This window comes from Cryptomeria japonica, chromosome 11, assembly GCF_030272615.1.
Source record: "Cryptomeria japonica chromosome 11, Sugi_1.0, whole genome shotgun sequence".
Taxonomy (NCBI): Eukaryota; Viridiplantae; Streptophyta; class Pinopsida; order Cupressales; family Cupressaceae; genus Cryptomeria; species Cryptomeria japonica.
The window spans coordinates 577,051,407-577,069,529 of NC_081415.1; the positions used below are offsets into that span (position 1 = coordinate 577,051,407).

Genomic DNA, 18,123 nt, shown 5'->3' on the forward strand with positions numbered 1-18,123 from the left:
CAACTAGATTCTTTCCCACACCTTCTCCCCTACAACTCATCGACACGTGATGAATGACTTTGGACATGAAAGATTAGTCGTTGGTTTGAAGAGGAAGCCTTACTAATAATTAAAAGAAAAAAAAGGATTCAACTCTACATTTTGTTGCAAGGTGTGTGCCCTTGGTCTCCTTGTGTTGTGGAGCACAACGCTCAAGTTTGTCACATGGCTTAATTGCCTCCCATGGATTCTAAAAGTCTAGTGGTTGTATCGGGCATTGACAGGTCAATCTTTTGGTGCAACAACAATCGTACTTCTAACAAGTGGTATCAGAGCTTGGGTCACAAGTTCAAACCCCTTCGCTTGCTCTAGGGGGATTATTGCAAGGTGTGTGCCCTTGGTCTCCATGTGTTGTGCAACACAATGCTCAGGTTTGTGACATGGCTTAATCGCCTCCTGTAGATTCTATACGTCTAGTGGTTATATCGGGCATTAACAAGTTGACCTTTTGGTGCAATGACAACGATACTTCTAACACATTTTAAATATTGAACTCAATCATACATGTGTGTAAACTCCAACCATGTAATTCTATACCATAACTACTTGTCGATAGCAAATTATAATTGTCATATGGAGCTCTCTAATCTCAAAATTTCTAGATGGATTCAAATGGAATATGGTTTTCATTTCCATACTTGATTCTAACCTAGCTACCTCCAATAGGTCTCAGCCATGAATAGGTGTCATTCTTTCATACTTTTATAAAAAGTTATACCTAGCTTGGTGAAACATACATGGGTAAACAACTTATGAGTTCAAAAGTTTCATCAATCTGAAATAGTCTACACTTAAACTATTGATGACTACACAATCCGTTTTCAAATAAACATTGAACAACCAAATCTATTGTCAAACTTAATGAATTCTCTTGAACACTTAAATCTCAAATAATTACCATATCATTTTTATATGCTTCTATAATTTATAATCTATTTTTTAAAATATATTAATTCAAATATGATAGAATCTTAATGAAAAATTCATAGAATGTTCATTGAACCTATGAGTCCTACTGATATTTTATTTCAATTATGATAGAACCTATATGAAAAAGTAATAGAATGTTGATTAAACCTGTGGGCTCAATTGCTAGTTTAGTATCTCGTGAATGTAGACAATTTATGTTTTCAACAAGGTTTGGCTGTATTTGATGAAACCATGTTCAAGCCATGTCTGCTGCGATTGAGAAACTCGTGGATTTCAAGGATGCGAAATGGTATACGTATCCTGTATTGCAATTTAAACCCATGACAAAGATTCGCTTCGTCAGGCGTGACGGAAGGGATTTTGATGTTGGGGGAGTGAAACAATTTTCTTTTGCGTGGCGAATACGCTGCTTCATAAGTTTCAATCATTTTATGTAGAAATCCGGCCATATATGTACACCAGGACGAACTCGGTTCAATGAACTATTTTGGCAATCGAAGATGAATGCATTTGAGAAGCCTCACGTTGTGGCGGTGCCATTTCCAGCACTGGGTCACTTCATCCCTTTTCTCGACCTCGCAAAGCTCCTCGCTTCCAACGGCCTCACCGTCAGTTATGTCACAACACCTGCTAATGTCTCACGCCTGCAGGGTTACCTTGTTCAAGCTCTGAATGACGGTCTCGATATTCGCCTGGTAGCTCTTCCCACGCCCCCCGTGGAAGGTTTACAAGGATGCGAGAGTAATGACCTCCTTCCTCCCGAATCGAGGAATCTTATATTCGATCTGGCGAAAAAGCTTCAAAACCCTTTCGACATTTGGATGGAGCAGCAATTCCACCAACAAACAGCAGCACCTCCTGTGTGTATTGTCTACGATATGTTTATGGGATGGGCTGTAGACACGGCCCAAAAATTTAACATTCCCAGTATTCTATTCAATACCTGCGGAGCCTTTGCAATAAGTCTGCTGCATTCCATTTCGTGTTCAATACTTCAGAACACCTTGGAGAAAGACGGGGAGGACAGTCTTGTGCTGAGCTTCAATATGCCGCGTCCTGTCAGATTGTTTAAACATGAGGTATCCCCTGCTTACTTTAATCCAGACCTTTCAAGCTCCATTCAGCGTTTTGTTCGTCAATGTCACCAAGAGATTGGCAAATGCTCGGGAATACTGATTAATACTTTCAATGAGCTCGAGCCCTTATTTGTCCAGCACTTGAAAACTTTGACTGGTAAACCAGTTTGGGCTATAGGCCCTGTTCATCCACAAAATTTATCTAGCGGAGCAGGAAATGTTAACACGAGGGGTAAAATGGCGGATATCGATGAGCAAGAGCTGGTTTGCTGGCTGGATTTGCATAGCGCTCGCTCCGTGGTGTATGTTTCGTTTGGAAGCTTTACGGCCTTATCAGAAGAGCAAACGCATGCCTTGGCCAGAGGTCTGGAAGCCAGCGAACAGCCATTTGTTTGGACTATTAAAGTTACCCCAAAGATCGAATCGGCATCTTCAGAGTCAGAGACTGATCATATTAGCACATATTTGCCAGAGGGTTTTCTGGAGCGAACAAAAGGGAGAGGGTTAATCATACGCGGTTGGGCGCCCCAACTTGTAATTCTTTCTCATCTCTCAGTGGGTGCCTTCATAAGCCACTGCGGATGGAACTCTGCGCTAGAAAGCATTTCTCTTGGTGTTCCAATACTCGCATGGCCCATGTTTGGAGATCAGCACTTCAATTCTAAGCTTTTTGCAGAATTAGGCGCGGGAATTCAGTTCTGCCAGAACAGAGATGAGATTCCGAAAGAGGAAAGTATAAAGAAGGCTGTCACAATGGCTCTGACTGGAGACAAACGAGAAGAGATGAGAGAGAACGCAGAAAAATTGAAGGTGATGGCTACAAACGCTGTCAAAGTGGAAGGATCTTCTGCCACGGATTTGAGAGCTTTTGTAAGTGAGATGCATAAGTTGAATACCAGACCAAGCAAAGAAAAGGAGGAGACGGAATCGAATTCTTGAGTAGAAGTATTGAATAAGGCTTTATCACTTTTAAATCGTGCTTGTCTATTGTAGCCTGGTTTCAATTCTTCGTTCTGTTGTCTAATTTGTTTAGCCTAATTTTATCAAGTACTATTTTTTGAGTTTATTAGCTTTCAAAGCAATGTTAATGAGTCCTTGCCTTGCAGATGCTCTATTTTTTGCTACGTGCTATCTTTTCCCCTTTAAACTGTGGGAAGCTAAATTTCAAGTGGATATTAGGAATCCGATGGTTTATGAAATTTGTGGTTTTCCGAAGATAGATAATTTTGGAATGCAGAGGAATTTTCCTATGTATATCACGCAAGTAAAAACTTGAGTTATTTAAAAAGCATTTGCGTGGGATGAAATGGCCGGGGACCGGTTTGGAATTTTCATGCATACTTATAATCGTCATCTTTCAAACAACTGCATGGCGATTTCATTCCTCAATGGTGATTTTCGAGAAAACATGGGTTTCTCTATTAACCTATGAAATTCTGCAGGTTCTGTTTCCCTCTGTCCACAATATGATTTTACAGCCATAAACATTTTGTAGGGTTTCGAAATATGACGATTTCTGTTTTGGATGCAAGTACAGAGCTTTCTGGCGCAATTTGGATCATATTGAGTAGGTTTGAGAAGGTTTTTTTCGCATATTTGTCTTGACATTGTTCCTTCTTTGTTGTTCTAGTGCTTAATTTTAAGTTCCTGAATTTCCTTTCTCCTTCATGCAAACTACTCTTGTTTCTTTTAAATTATGTGTCTGCTTAGGGTTTGAACTTGTGGCCATGGCCAGGATGACGCATTTTCTTCCTCTGCTTTTAATTTCTCTGTTTTTGGATTTGATGGATCCATCTCCGGCCTCTGCTTTTTATTTTCTAGTATTGGAATCACGTGTATTAGGGTTATTGCCATATTTAAGTCACTGTATGTTTATTGCTAAAATTCAGGGCAATAGGGAATCAGGGGATTCACTATGAATTGCCTGTTAACTGCTCTCTGTACATTTGAAAAAGGTGTGATCTGAAACGTGCAAGTATTTGGCATAGAAGTTTTTTACTGATGAGTTAATTTACTAGCTGGCATTAATTGATCTTCCTAAAAGCTAGAGCATTCCCCTTTTCAATGGACAAATCCATCTACGGTTTCTGGTTGGACTGTAATAATTAATTACAGGCAAGCTACCGAAAATAAAGCCATAATGCTAAACTTACAGGAGAATGAGATAGACATCAATGCCCACAGACTTCGGGGTTTACAGCTTAAAAAATGTGTTCGAAAATGCTAAAAGTTTGTAAGTCTCCAAGCAAGTTAACAACATTTTGGTACCATGAGTTCGAGTAAATAGAAAAGAGATTTCTTTTCGTGTTGGATAGGGTCAGGGATGCATGGAAATATTTTAACAAGAGCTTCATAAATACAAATCTTCAATGAAATTTTGTCGTAGGAAGAGATGCCAAAGCACATATCAAGACTTATCAAACATAAAGATTGACTGCAGTAAGCAAAAAGGTTCAATTTTTCAACCTTAGGCGGCCTCTGAAACCAACCCAAACTTATTTTCAACATATATGCATTACTGCAAATGCCAAAATGATTCCCTCCATCTGCTATAACATCTAAAAGTAGGAGACTGATGAATCCCATTAAGGGGACTAATCCAATTTTATGCACTTAAATGCCAGGCTTACAACAAAAAACGTACAAATTCATGACAAATGCCCACTAGAAAATGTTTTCAGTTTTTGCTTCGTATCCAGGGTGAGCATCGCTAAATTTGCAGTCTGAAATCTAGGTATAGCCACAAAGAATGGTGCCTTGCAGGAGATCTGGGCTTCCACATCCTTGAAGCTCACTAGTATATGAAATCATATTCAAATGACAAGAAGTACAAATATTTCCTCCAAATCTTATGCTTTGATATAGAATCCAATTAAATCTTATTCTGTTGAAAAGTACATTGCTGTTTCCCCTGAAGAAGAAGAGTGAGTGATCTTGCTGGTGGGGACAATTGTTGAGTTTGCTAAGATCTATAAAGAATACTTTATGTTTGTAGTTCTAGATGTTATTTTATATATTATGATTGGCATATAGATCTGTCATATCTATTAAGTATCTGCATGGGGAAATAATCATAAAATAGCTGCCATGTGAATGGAGCATGTTGTTATATAAGAAGAAAATCTGGTTTGTTTTGCTAATGTTTGTTTGTTAAGGTCTTACAGGTCTAATGGCAGCATTTATAGCATCAGTTCTATTTAGGAATCGATATAAAATGAGAGACTTAATCAATCAAATGGATCATCAATTTTGTGCAGAAGTTTATCCTCTTTGTTTTTAGCCGATAGGCTATATTGTGTTGGGTTTTCACCCAAACCTTTCTCATGCCTGAAACAAGTTGTCTCGCTGTGAAATCAGTGTTTAGAATACAAGCTCGGTAAACTTTCAGTAGCTCAAACAATCCTTCTATAAGTCTGATAACTTGCAACCATTCACATCTGATTGATTTGAATATATTTATGTCTGCTGATTTGATTTGATCTTTATCAGATATCTATAGCCCTAAAATCCCTAGATTGAAGATTGGTTTTGGTTTGTCTCATTTTAAAAATATCTTCTATGGTATGTTTTCGTAGTTTTTCCTTGCAAACTCTGCCCATTTGTTCTGTCGGCATCATTTTTGCGTAGGATCTTGAGGTAAGTCATTTACCATGGACTGACTGAGTTTTATTGTTTGGAATTTGTATGCAATTGGAATGATGTTTTTGTTGTGTTTTATTTGATTCTAAAATGATTCTATTGTTGCCTGTTGAGGGTGTTTTTATTTTTCACTATGGAAGCTCAGGGTTTTGAGTTCAACAAGAGTTGAACAACAAATATATCTTGCATTGTGGCATCAGCAACTGGTTCCCCTGTTTTGGGCTCCTGCAGGTCTCCTTCTGTAGTGATGGGTCAAAATGTTGTCTCCTGCCGGAAATGTTGTACATTCCACAACAAAACTTCCAGTCTGTGCCAAATCAAGAGCTTTGGAACTGGGCGTGAAAATACATTAGAGTATAATGGAAAGGGGATATTTGTCAGATGTTGTAGTTGCAAGTGCTCTTAGAGACATGTATGCAAAATGCGGAAGCATATACGCAGCACATGAACTATTCGACAGTATACCTCAGAGAAATGTGATCTCTTGGAATGTTATTGTTGTTGGATATGCACAAAATGGTTTTCTTGACAAGGCTTTAAAGATTTGCAGATTTATGCCTAAAAGAGATGTGGTCTCTTGGAATTCAATGATTGCAGGACACACACAAAATGGATATGCTGAGAATGGGTGATATGAAACAAGGTATAGGCATACATCAAGCCATAATCGAAACCAGACTTAATCAACTGTTGCAGTTGCAAGTGCCCTTGTAGATATGTATGCAAACTGTGGAAGCATAAACAAAGGAATGCCTAACAGAGATGAGGTTTCCTGGACTGCAATAAGTGCGGGATATTCTCAAAATGGGTTTGGGATATGCTCAAATGGGTTTACCAAAAAAGCCTTGGAAATTTTCAAGCAAATGCAATTGGCAAGTGTAAAGCCAGATTCAATAACCTTTGCAAGTGGCAAGTGTTTTATATATTGGACGTAATAACTTTTGTTATGCAGCTTTAAATTGGTTGCTAAAGCCATCCCTCTCTATGGGGCCTTAACTTCTCATTTTGGATTGGATTGAGAGGAAAAGGTTGAACCCAAAATTTTCATATTGGATGTAATAACTTTTGTTAGACAATTTTAAATTGGTTGCCAAACCCATACTTCTGTATGGGCAAAGCTTTATCAAAGGCTATTGGAGGCAATTTCTAGAACCCAACAAAAATTGAAAGTAGGATATGCCAAGGTATCACCACATATGTGTTAAACTCATGCCTCTCATACCAACGTAAAATGTAGGTGTTATCCACAAAGTAACGAGAACACATATTAAACAAAGGGATTTGACAGATAACAACATAATTGTTTTAGAATGTAATAAAACACAAGAGAAAGAAATATGCCCGTGAAACCAAGGCAAGTAACTAACCTCAATCTCCCCGCTGGCACGGTTAGGGCCGATCCTTCATGGGCATCGGTGGCCATTGGGGGCCCTTGCCCTAAATCTGATCGGAAATCTGGTAGGGTTACTTCTTCACGCAAAGGGGTTGGGAGGTTTATCCCTGTCTCCTGTGCTGTTTTTGTTAATGCGAATAAGGAGTTTGAACAGGAAATTGAGAACAATGTGAAGGTCTTCACGGAGCATAGTGCTATTTGTAGAACAAGGGTATCTGGCCCAGTCTCTTGGAGTTGCATAAATGGATTTCCCAGCACTGGGATCCCCTCATTTCTGGTACAGTTCACATATTCCCTATGGCTAAAGGTTTCTTTGTTGCTAAATTTGAGGATGCTAATGATAGAAGAAAAATCCCGTGTGAAAGGTTTTTCTATGAGAAAGATAATATGTCGCTTTTGGCCAAACCTTGGCACTCTGATTTTAACCCCCTTTCAAAAATGTTCAACAAAATTCTGGTATGGGTTAGGCTTCCTTACCTTCCTCTACACTTGTGGGTTGATTCTCTCTTTGAGGAAATTGGAGATGCTATTGGAAGCTTCATTATGGTGGATAATGTCTCCTATGGGCTTATCATACTACTTTTGCCCGCATTCTGATTGACCTAGATGTTTCTAAGGGTTTGCCAGCTGAAATCGCCATTAACTCCTCTTTTGGCAGCTGGGTCCAGACCTTGGATTATGAGGGTATTTCTTTCAGGTGTCGTAGATGCTTCAAAACTGGTCATGCGGCAGAAAGATGTGGGCTCGAGAAGAAAAACTCTTCGACCTCATGGTGGTCAGGGGCCTCCCACCGGCATTATACGGTTAGGAAATCTCCTAAAGAATCGTTGGATGTTGGGGTTTCTACTTTGGCTGGATCGGAAATGAAAGATTCATCAGATGCCACTAAGGATGCTACTAAGATTAAAGATGATGTGATACAGGATGCTGTTGTCCCTTCTACTGAAATTGGATTGTTGTCTCTTACCCCATCGGTTGCACCGTGTGTTGACACATCTTTTGCCCCACCTGTTGGTTGCAGTTCAATGTCCGTGATGGTATCTCTTTTCTCGCCGGTTGCTTCACAGGGTTTTGGCACAACTTCTGATGTTGGTTGTGACCCTGTGCCTGCGACAGTTGTTGCTCCCTCTCCTAACACTCTTTTCTTCAGTTCAAAAAGATCGGTGTTGGGCCCTTCGGATTGGTTAGTTGCGGCAGCTAAAGTTGAAGATGGTTGGATTACTGTTAAAGGGAAGAATTCAAAGACGTCCAAGACCTCTTTTGACATGTCTCTTCGTTCCCACAAGGCCAATTGCAAATCTTGAGGGCCCTTGCAGTTGGTTGTTTGGGTTTGGTTTTACTGGCCCTTTCTTTGTATGGATTGCCTGATGTCTTTAGGGACAGTCCCTGTTTCTTTGGTTGTTCTATCTAGCTGGGCTTTCAATGCTTAATCTATTTTTTTTTATCCGATGTAAAGGGTTTTGAGGCCACTTGAAAACCCGCTTTTCACTTAATCTAAAACTAACCTCAAGGATCTGCTAAAATTGTGTTGTGTTGTCAGTAGTGCCAATGAAAAAATGGCTAGTCTTCAAAATTTTTTTAGCAAACCATACCACGGTTAAAAAATTTCAAAATGAAGAGCACCCAGTGAAAACTTTAGTGGCTAATATTCGCCAATTGGCTATTTTTTGAAATTTGGGAATCAAATTTGGCTTATAATTTCAACTTTTAAGGTGACTCAAATCGCCACATTTTAAATTTTTTTTTATTTTAATGTTATTTAAATCACTAGAGAATTTATTTTATTAATTTTTTTAACTTAAAGATTCGCCACAATATTTGATACATGATTGGATCAGATTTGCCAACATTTTATAATTTATTGTAGAAATCCAAATTAATTCACCAATAATATATCATAATTATTAGTTACTTTTAGGGTTATATTAACAATCTTTTGTTTCCACCATTGATTTAAAATATATTTTAATGACCTTCATTGTATTCCACGAGGTAAAATGTACCTACAAGTTGTAATGCTTGTAGGATTTGAAATTGCTTTTGAATTGTTGACTTCAATGAAAACCAATGGTCTAAAAACAATTTTTGGCCCTATGAGTATTACAAATTGTTTGTAAATTTTATCTCACAAAATAGAAAGAGGGCTATTAGATTATTTTAAGTTAATGGTAGAAACCAAATAAAGTATAGTCTAACCCTTAAACTCAATAATGATTTCAACCTTCATGCTTTTACTTTTTTATAAAATATTATTTTTAAATGAAAGGAAATGCAATAGTAATTAATGCGTACAATGATTATTTTCTAAGATTCACCAATAAAATTAATTTTTTTTATAAAAAGGGAAAGATTCACCAATAAACATTATTATTATTATTTTTAGAAAAAAATTAAATACTAACCAATATTTTATACAATTTCTTGAGAGGGGGTTTCTTAAAGTTATCACTAAGAGTACGAAACCAATCTCCACTAATCCTGCATTTCTGTAGGCTATAAAACACAAGCGAAGCTTACATGGTTAGGTAATTTTGTCAAACAGTTCACATGCTAAGTTTATGCTTCCACATTTTGCATACATGTCTACCAGGGCACTTGCAACTACAACATTTGACAAATATTTGCTTCGAATGATGCTTTGGTGGATATCTGCAACCTATTCTAAAGCTCCCATTTTAAGAGAATACATGAGAAAATTTCATTTAGTCTATTGCATTAAGTTGTAGGTTTGTAAATAATACATAGTAACATGTCAAAATAGGTTAAAAATCTAATAAAACTATTACATTATTCTTGTGGCTGATAAGTTGGATACCCAATTAATTAGACTTCACCTCATATAAATAGATTTTGACCACACACCACTTTTAAGTTTACATTCAACCTAAAAGTGGCCTTTAGACTTTTGAATAAAATTTTTTCATGTCATTTATGTTTAAGTATCAGCTGAGTCAAACATTATGTAAGCACTCCATACCAATGTGAAATGTAGGTGTTATCCATAAAGTAACAAGAATACATTAAACTAAACTAAAAACCAAACCAGTTGAAACTGTACCTCATGGTTCTCAAGTTGTAATTCTTCTTTGATATCCTTCACCAAATCCTCATGATTTCCTAGAACCCACTCACAGGAAACATGGATAATCATTATAGAATCAGGGTAGCTGAATAAGAGAACATAATTGGTAATTGCAAAGATGTGAATCTAAAAGAATCCCTATCATAAATGAGGGAGCATATCTATTTCACACTTATATAAATGGAAAAAATGTGGTTCCTCTATGAGTAAACATAAAAACAACACTTTTCTATTGTAAACAACAAATTAAGTTTACATCATGACACAAATAAGATGCAGTGCATTTTGACTTTAATATAATTCATAACATAAGAAAAATAGAAAGGTAATTATGGAAATTGGCATCGGAAAATTTAATTGTTTCAAGCCAACTTACACAGTGACAAATGCACTTATGTGACATAAGCAAAACTTCCACCATCGATAAGTATTTTTGTTGAAATGGCTAGTATTGGAACTTCATAGAATCTAATTTTTATTATTAATACTATAATTCTAATGAGATTTTGTCATGAAAAAGCCAAGTAATTGATATAAAATAGCGCTTGTAGAGCTACAATAGTCAGAGGATCTCTAGATGACATTAAGTGTGATGATAGTACAACTTGGAAGTTTTTGTAAGAGAATGAACTAAATGGTTGATAATGAAGTGAGAGAAGTATTCAAGCTTAATTTGTTCAAAAAAGATGCAAGATGAAAAGAAATAACAAACAAAAAAATATAAAATTCATCGTTAAAAATTCAGTCAGGATGCATGCATCTTCCCTTATTTTGTTTAAATGGAAGATCTGGGCATCTGCTTTTGTACAAAAACAAGAAACCAATTGATTCAATAATGCTCTTTTGCACTTTTCTTCCAACAAATCTAATCTTCATACATAAAACAATATTTCTTAATGTTGCAACTGCAACATTGATTTTAGAAGAGGTTGCTCTACATTTGGTCTATTAACTTATCTGATATGTTTAATGCTAACCAAATGGAAGAATAAAAAATATCCTTTTTAGATCAGTTAGCTCAATGGAACACTGCAAGCTTTTGTTTTACTGTTGTATCTTCAATGTTTTTGGACTTTGTTGAGTTTGTATGGTAAATATGGTTGAGTTATTTGTCTCAATATAGCAATCAACTAAATACAAGGTTTAGATTCAGGGTGCATTATGGGGCATATTCAATTCAATATAGTTTGAATATCCTCGAAACAATTTACTACATAGCAACAATGGCAATTTTTATTCATGTCATTTATTTCTGCCTTCCAATATATTACCCAAAGTATAGCTTGCTATCAACATAACCCTTGCACCTTCTTTTGGTGCAAGTGCTAGTATGTATTTTGTGGAGTGACATACTTGAATAAGAACCAAAATGGGGTTCTCTGTCTTGACTATTATATTTCAACTTGCGATGTTTTTCGTGGTTGTTGCTAGCTGCAATCACCTTCAACATAAGTAATGCACCTTTTGTTTATCTATGCTTCTCATATGGCAATTAGAATTATGGTTAGTTTTTGCCTACATTGCAATTAGGATAAACTGCTCTGTTTAGACATTTTAACAAACGTTTTGCATGCTAATCTACACCTCTGCTACTTCTTCTGTATTTTCTTAGTGAAGGTCTTATTCAATATCCTCACCCTTAAATATTTTTTGTGTCTATCTTTATTCAAGTAGTCTTTCTGTCAACAACCCAAAAAGATCACATAAATTTATTTATCAATTTCACAAATAGAACTTTGAAAATTTTATCCTAAAAAATAAATCACATAATGACATAATAAAAATACAACTAAAACTAATAAAATGACATTAAAACATTGTAGTGCTTTGTCTCCCAAAAATAATAGGCTATATAAGTCTTTTTTTGGTTTGGGTTTGGATCTCAATGTATTAAAACTTATTTTTTATGCTCCATGATCTAGTTGTCAATCCTCTCAACAAGGGGAGAGTAAGTTGGATAAATGATATTTCAACAAGGAGAGAGTAACTTAGATAATGAAATTCCATCCAATTTATGGAGAAATTATTTTTAAAGTAGGTGCTAATTTTTATTCCATTTTTCTTATTTTGTCATTGTTTTTATTTTTAGAAAGAATTAGATGCAATTTAGAACTAGTTATTGATGTTTTTAGAAAATATTAATAGACATAGTTTCAATGGTTTTTGGTGCTCCATCTACAACTTTGAAACTCATGTGATTAATACATGAAATGAATGTTTTTACTTGAGTATTAGAAAATAATTTTAATTGCTTTTCTTTATCACTTTGGGGATTATGATTCTATAAAATTTGTTATTCATTGTATATGTAATAAGATGGTAAAAAATGGTATTAAAAGGCTTCAATATATGAACTTGCAATAGAAACTAGGGATGCCAATGAGGACCTTTTAGAGTTTAGTTTGCAAACCCCTAGATCTTATTCAATGATTGTGATAGAGTTGAAAGATACGCCAAGCAACCTTGTAGTAGGCCTAGGTTGTTGCTATAATTTTGATGCTAGTTGAAGATATAATTTGATGTCGGCAATACTCCCTAATTGATAATGAAATCTTCATAATAAGAGAGAGGATCTAGGATCTTTTTATAAATACTGAGAATGAATTAGAGTCTGTCCTTTTTAGATTGGATCTCCACATACAAGTCACACATTCATGTTTAAATTGATGAACACCAACTAATAACAATAAATTTAACTTAAACCTAAACATAAATTTAAATTTAATCATTAAAAAGCCATTTTTATATTGTAAATTTATTTATTAACTTTGAAAATGTATGATGACAAACACTAAATTAATTTTTAATTAAACACCTATTTTTTTAAAAAGTGTCTAAATATATAGTAGTCATCATGCTTTTTTATAAGAAACAAAAATGAATCTAAAATAAACTCTCGCCCAAATCTACTCTTATCTTACAAGCAATGTTGTGTATGTGTATATATTTGACATTATCCAAAATTCATAAGAATTAGTGAAATTCAAAATTAGAATCTTAACTTATACTTAGAGTGACAGTTAGTCCACAAGATCAATTTTTGAATGTATGACACTTAGTTCAACATCTTTCTAGATGCACTGCCCTTCCCCACTACATGTACATTTGTCATTACACCAAAACCCACAAGGGTTAGTGAACTTATAACATTCTTATTTTATGATGTCTTTGTGTAGATTTGTTGTTACACCAAAATTCATAGGTGTTAATGAACTTCTAAATCAACAACTTCACCTATACCTAGAGTGACATTTAGTCCATAAGATTAATTTTCAAAGGTGTGGCGATTAGTTCAACACTCCTCTTCCCACTACCTTCAGTCCACGAGATCAATTTTAAAAGTTATGGTAGTTAGTTCAACACCCCTATAGATGCACTACTCTCCTCCACACATGTAGATTTGTCATTATACCAAAACTTACAGGTGTTAGTGAGCTTGTAACACTCTTATCTTACAAGCAACATGGTGCCTTTGTGTAGATTTATTATTACACCAAAATCCACGTGTTAAGGAGCTTCTAAATCAGCATCTTCACTTATATTCAGTATGGTATTTAGTCTATGAGATCAATTCCAGATATGTAAAAGCTAAATCTGAGTCTAGATCAACACTCCTTTTCCTACTACCCTCCCCATAAAATGTAGATTTGTCATTACCAAAATCTATAAGAATTAATGAATTTCTAAATTAACATCGTCTACCAGATCAATCCCCAAAATGTGACAATTACACCAACATTTCTCATACCAAGATAATCCTTCATTAAATGTATGTCTGAATTGAACACTAATTTCTTTGTCCCTCCGGTACTGAAAAAATTCATGCTTTCAACGAGTTTTGACTGCAATTAAGGAAACCATGTGCGCGCCAAAGTCTGCAATCGAGGAAACAGTTTAAAGAATGCCCGCACAAGTCTGCAATCGAGGAAACAATTTAAAGAATTCCCGCACAAGTCTGCAATCGAGGAAACAATTTAAAGAATTCCCGCACAAGTCTGCAATTTTAAATACGAAATGCATACGCACCCTAGGTATTGCAATTTGAAACCCATGACAAAGATTCGCTTCGTCAGGCATGACAGGAGGAAAAAAGTTAAAATACATTGATATTGGGGAGTGATTTGATCAAGCCAAAATTGAGCGTATTCTGTAAAATTGAGAAGCTCCCTGACAAAAAGAGGTGACCGAGATGCAGAAGCCACACGTTGTGGCGGTGCCATTCCCAGCACTGGGTCACTTCATCCCTTTTCTCGACCTCGCAAGGCTCCTCGCTTCCAATGGCTTCGCCGTCAGTTATGTCACAACACCTGCTAACGTCTCACGCCTGCAAAACCATATTGTGAAATCTGCGACCAATGGTCTCGATATTCGCCTGGTACCCATTCCTACTCCCGTCGTGGAAGGTTTACAAGGATTCGAGAGCACCGATCTCGTTGCCCCAGACTCAAAGTCGAGGAGACATATATTCGAACTGGCAAAATACCTTCAAAACCCTTTCGACACTTGGATGGAGCAGCAATTCCACCAACAAACAGTACCACCTCCAGTATGTATTGTTTACGACATGTTTATGGGATGGGCTGTAGACACAGCCCAAAAATTTGACGTTGCCAGTATTCTATTCCATACCTGCGGAGCCTTTGCAATAAGTCTGCTACATTCCCTTTCCTGTTATATACTTCAGAACGCGTTGGAGAAAGACGGAGGACAATCTTGTAGTGAACTTCAATGTGCCACGTCCTCTCAGATTGTATAAACATGAGGTAGCCCCTGCTTACTTTAATCCAGACCTTTCAAACGTCACTCAGCATTTTGTTCGTCAGTGTCATCAAAACATTGCTAAAGGCTCGGGAATGCTGATTAATACGTTCCACGAGCTCGAGCCCTTATACGTCCAGCACTTGAAAAAATTAACTGGTAAACCATTTTGGGCCATAGGTCCTGTGCATCCGCAAAATGTATCTGGCAGAGCAGGTAACGTTTTCACGCGAGGGAAAACGTCGGACATCAATGAGCAAGAGCTGATTTGCTGGCTGGATTCGCATATCCCTCGCTCCGTGGTGTACGTTTCGTTTGGAAGCTTTACTCCATTATCACAAGAACAAGCGCATGCTTTGGCCAGAGGTCTGGAATCCAGCGAACAGCCATTTGTTTGGGCTTTTAAAGTACCTCCAAAGATCGAACCGGCATCTTCAGAGTCAAAGACTGATCATATTAGCATATATCTGCCGGAGGGCTTTCTGGAGAGAACAAAAGATAGAGGGTTGATCATACGCGGCTGGGCGCCGCAGCTTGTTATTCTTTCCCATGTTTCAGTGGGTGCCTTCATAAGCCACTGCGGATGGAACTCTGCCCTGGAAAGCATTTCTCTTGGTGTTCCAATTCTCACATGGCCCATGTTTACAGATCAGCACTTCAATTCCAAGCTTTTTGCAGAATTAGGCGTAGGAATTCAGTTCTGCCAAGACAAAGATGCGATTCCAAAAGAGGAAAGTGTAAGGGAGGCTGTCACGATGGCTCTGATTGGATATAAACGAGAAGAGATGAGAGAGAACGCAGAAAAATTGAAGGAGATGGCTACAAACGCTATCAAACTGGAAGGATCTTCTGCTACAGATTTGAGAGCTTTTGTAAGTGAGATGCATAAGTTGAATACCAGACCAACAAAAGAAAAGGAGGAGACGGTATCGAATTTCATCATTCCAAGTACTGAATAAGCTTTATCACTTTTGAATTATGCTTCTCTACTGTAGCGCTATTCCAATTTATTCGTTCTATTGTGCAAAATCAGTTTATTAACACTCGAGAAAATATTTATTAGTTCCTGCTTTGCAGAGACTATAATTTACTTTTGAAGGTATTAATCAATTAAAAAAACTCCAATAATTATTGGAAAGCGTCAACACACAGAAATGCACACCTAAAGTTCTCGTTCAAATATATTGAATCATTTTCACATTCTGGTAGGGGTAAAGGACCACCACATTGAATACAGGACTGATATCAAAACCTTCAGGTAGATCTAACAAATAGACATTCTCATTAATCTTCTTAAGTATTTTGCATGGCCCAATATCAAGAAAATCTATAAGGTCAACAACTCCCTTAGGATTGCTCCCCCAAATCTAGTCCCACTGTCCCGAATTTTCCCTAAGCAACAGAGCAAATTAGCCAAGCTTCTATTTACCACCTTTGTTTAACCATTTGTTTGACGGTCGTAAGCTGAACTATATTGCAATTTACTATCAATTTTTTTTCCACGAAGTCCTTTAAAAGTGACTCAAAAATTTCGCATTCCAGTTACTAGTAATAGTCTTAGGCAGTCCATGTAAGTGGACAATCTCCTTAAAAAATTCAACAACCTTCATGCATCTGTAGTTTTTTGCACGGAATAAAAGGGGTCACTTTAGAAGATTGGTCCACAGCAACAAAGATAGAATCGTTTCCTTGTTGAGTATGAGGCAAACCCAACACAAAATTTGTGGAGAGGTTAATCCACAGTTCCTCAAAAACTGTTAAGGGCCTGTACAAGCTAGTGTTCTCTTGTTCACCTTCAGAAACTTGACAAAATCTACATATCGAAACAAACTTATTCACATCATTCCTTATTTGAGGCCAAAAAAATTTCTCACTTGCGAAGCTATAAGCTTTGTTCCTTCCAAAGTGTCAAGCCATTTGAATGCACTTTCCATATCAGCTTTTCCCTCCTAGATTATGTGGGTATACAATGCTAAAGTCTTCTAAATAAATATCCATTTGTCAATAAGTAGTCTTTTAGAGTATTTCCTTTCTGTAATAGGACTGTTGAGACTGAGAGTAGCAATAACTTTGCTGCAATAAGAATCAACCGCATACTCTCCCTTCATTTGTCCATTGCCCAACAATCACATTCGCCAATGTGACAAGTAGGTGACCCCTCCTACTTAAAGCATCAGCCACCATAGTAGTTTTGCTATTCACATGTTGTACCACAAATGTATAGCTTTGCAAAAAGAACATGCTTATGTGATAATTTGGCTTGTGAGAGTTGATATAATTCAATGCTTGTTTCTTAGTCAACAAAATTCTCTTTGTAACAAAGACGTTTCTCCATTTTTTTTGAGTTTGAACAATAGTAATTCTTTACCATAAGTACCATACCTTCTCTTAGCATCATTTAACTTTTCCCTAAAATAGGCAATCAACTTACCTTCTTGACTCAACACACCACCTATGGCTACCATAGAAGCATCACGCTCAGTGGTAAAAATCTTCTCAAATTTTGGTAACAGAAGAATCAAGGCTTATGTTACCTTCTTTTTAAGCTGTTCAAAACTCATCTCTGTTGCTTGAATCCAAGCAAAGAACTTCCCTTTAGTGCAATTAGTCAAAGGAGCACTTATCCCACTGAAATTTCTAATGAATCTTATATAGAAGTTTACTAACCTATGAAAACCTCATTTTTTTTATTGCTTCGAGAGACAGACAACTCAAGTATAGCGTCAATCTTTTCAAGGTTCATGCTTACTCCCTTTGCTGAAATCACATTTCCAAGGAAAAACTATCTTGTCTCTACTCAAATCACTTTTTACAAGATTTACAAATAATCTTTCCCTTCCAAGTGTATCGAACAAAAGTTGTAGGTGCCTCAAATGTTCTTCCATGTTCTTCCTGAAAATAAAAATATCGTCCAAGGTAGGGACTAAATACCTAATTGATCGTGCACATGAAAGTAGTAGGGTATTAGATATTCTGAAAGGCATCACCAACAATCCATATAAACCATCCTTGGATTTTGTTGTCTTCTATTCATTTCCTTTTGGTTTCAAATTTAATGATACTAACTTCTGAAATCCACCTTGGAGGAAGAGGGTAATGGTACTTTATTGTGATTTTTAGTGATAACTCTAGAATCTACACACATTCTCCATTTCCCTCTTTTTTGGGCGAGCCTTTCTTTGGGTGAGAGTAAAGCTAGTGTCGCA

At 36.6% G+C, this 18,123-nt stretch overlaps 2 protein-coding genes across 2 annotated transcripts; both read left to right on the plus strand.

Moving 5' to 3' along the window:
• Positions 1-1,213: 1,213 nt before the first annotated feature.
• LOC131029505 (scopoletin glucosyltransferase) lies at positions 1,214-3,111 on the plus strand. The gene has a single exon (XM_057960011.2). It carries the CDS (start codon positions 1,470-1,472, stop codon positions 2,982-2,984), a length of 1,515 nt encoding a protein of 504 aa, XP_057815994.2. The 5' UTR covers positions 1,214-1,469; the 3' UTR covers positions 2,985-3,111.
• An 11,195-nt stretch (positions 3,112-14,306) lies between these two features.
• LOC131029491 (probable UDP-glucosyl transferase 73B6) lies at positions 14,307-15,876 on the plus strand. The gene is made up of 2 exons (XM_059214742.1): positions 14,307-14,772; positions 14,948-15,876. Exons 1-2 carry the CDS (start codon positions 14,349-14,351, stop codon positions 15,874-15,876), a joined length of 1,353 nt encoding a protein of 450 aa, XP_059070725.1. The 5' UTR covers positions 14,307-14,348.
• The last annotated feature ends 2,247 nt before the right edge of the window (positions 15,877-18,123 follow it).

Bases quoted from the DNA above. Each gene is read 5' to 3' on its own strand.
- LOC131029505 (XM_057960011.2), top strand. From the start codon at position 1,470: ATGAATGCATTTGAGAAGCCTCACGTTGTGGCGGTGCCATTTCCAGCA.
- LOC131029491 (XM_059214742.1), top strand. From the start codon at position 14,349: ATGCAGAAGCCACACGTTGTGGCGGTGCCATTCCCAGCACTGGGTCAC. The intron at 14,773-14,947 runs GTATTCTATTCC...ACTTTAATCCAG, and splicing joins CCAAAAATTTGACGTTGCCA to ACCTTTCAAACGTCACTCAG.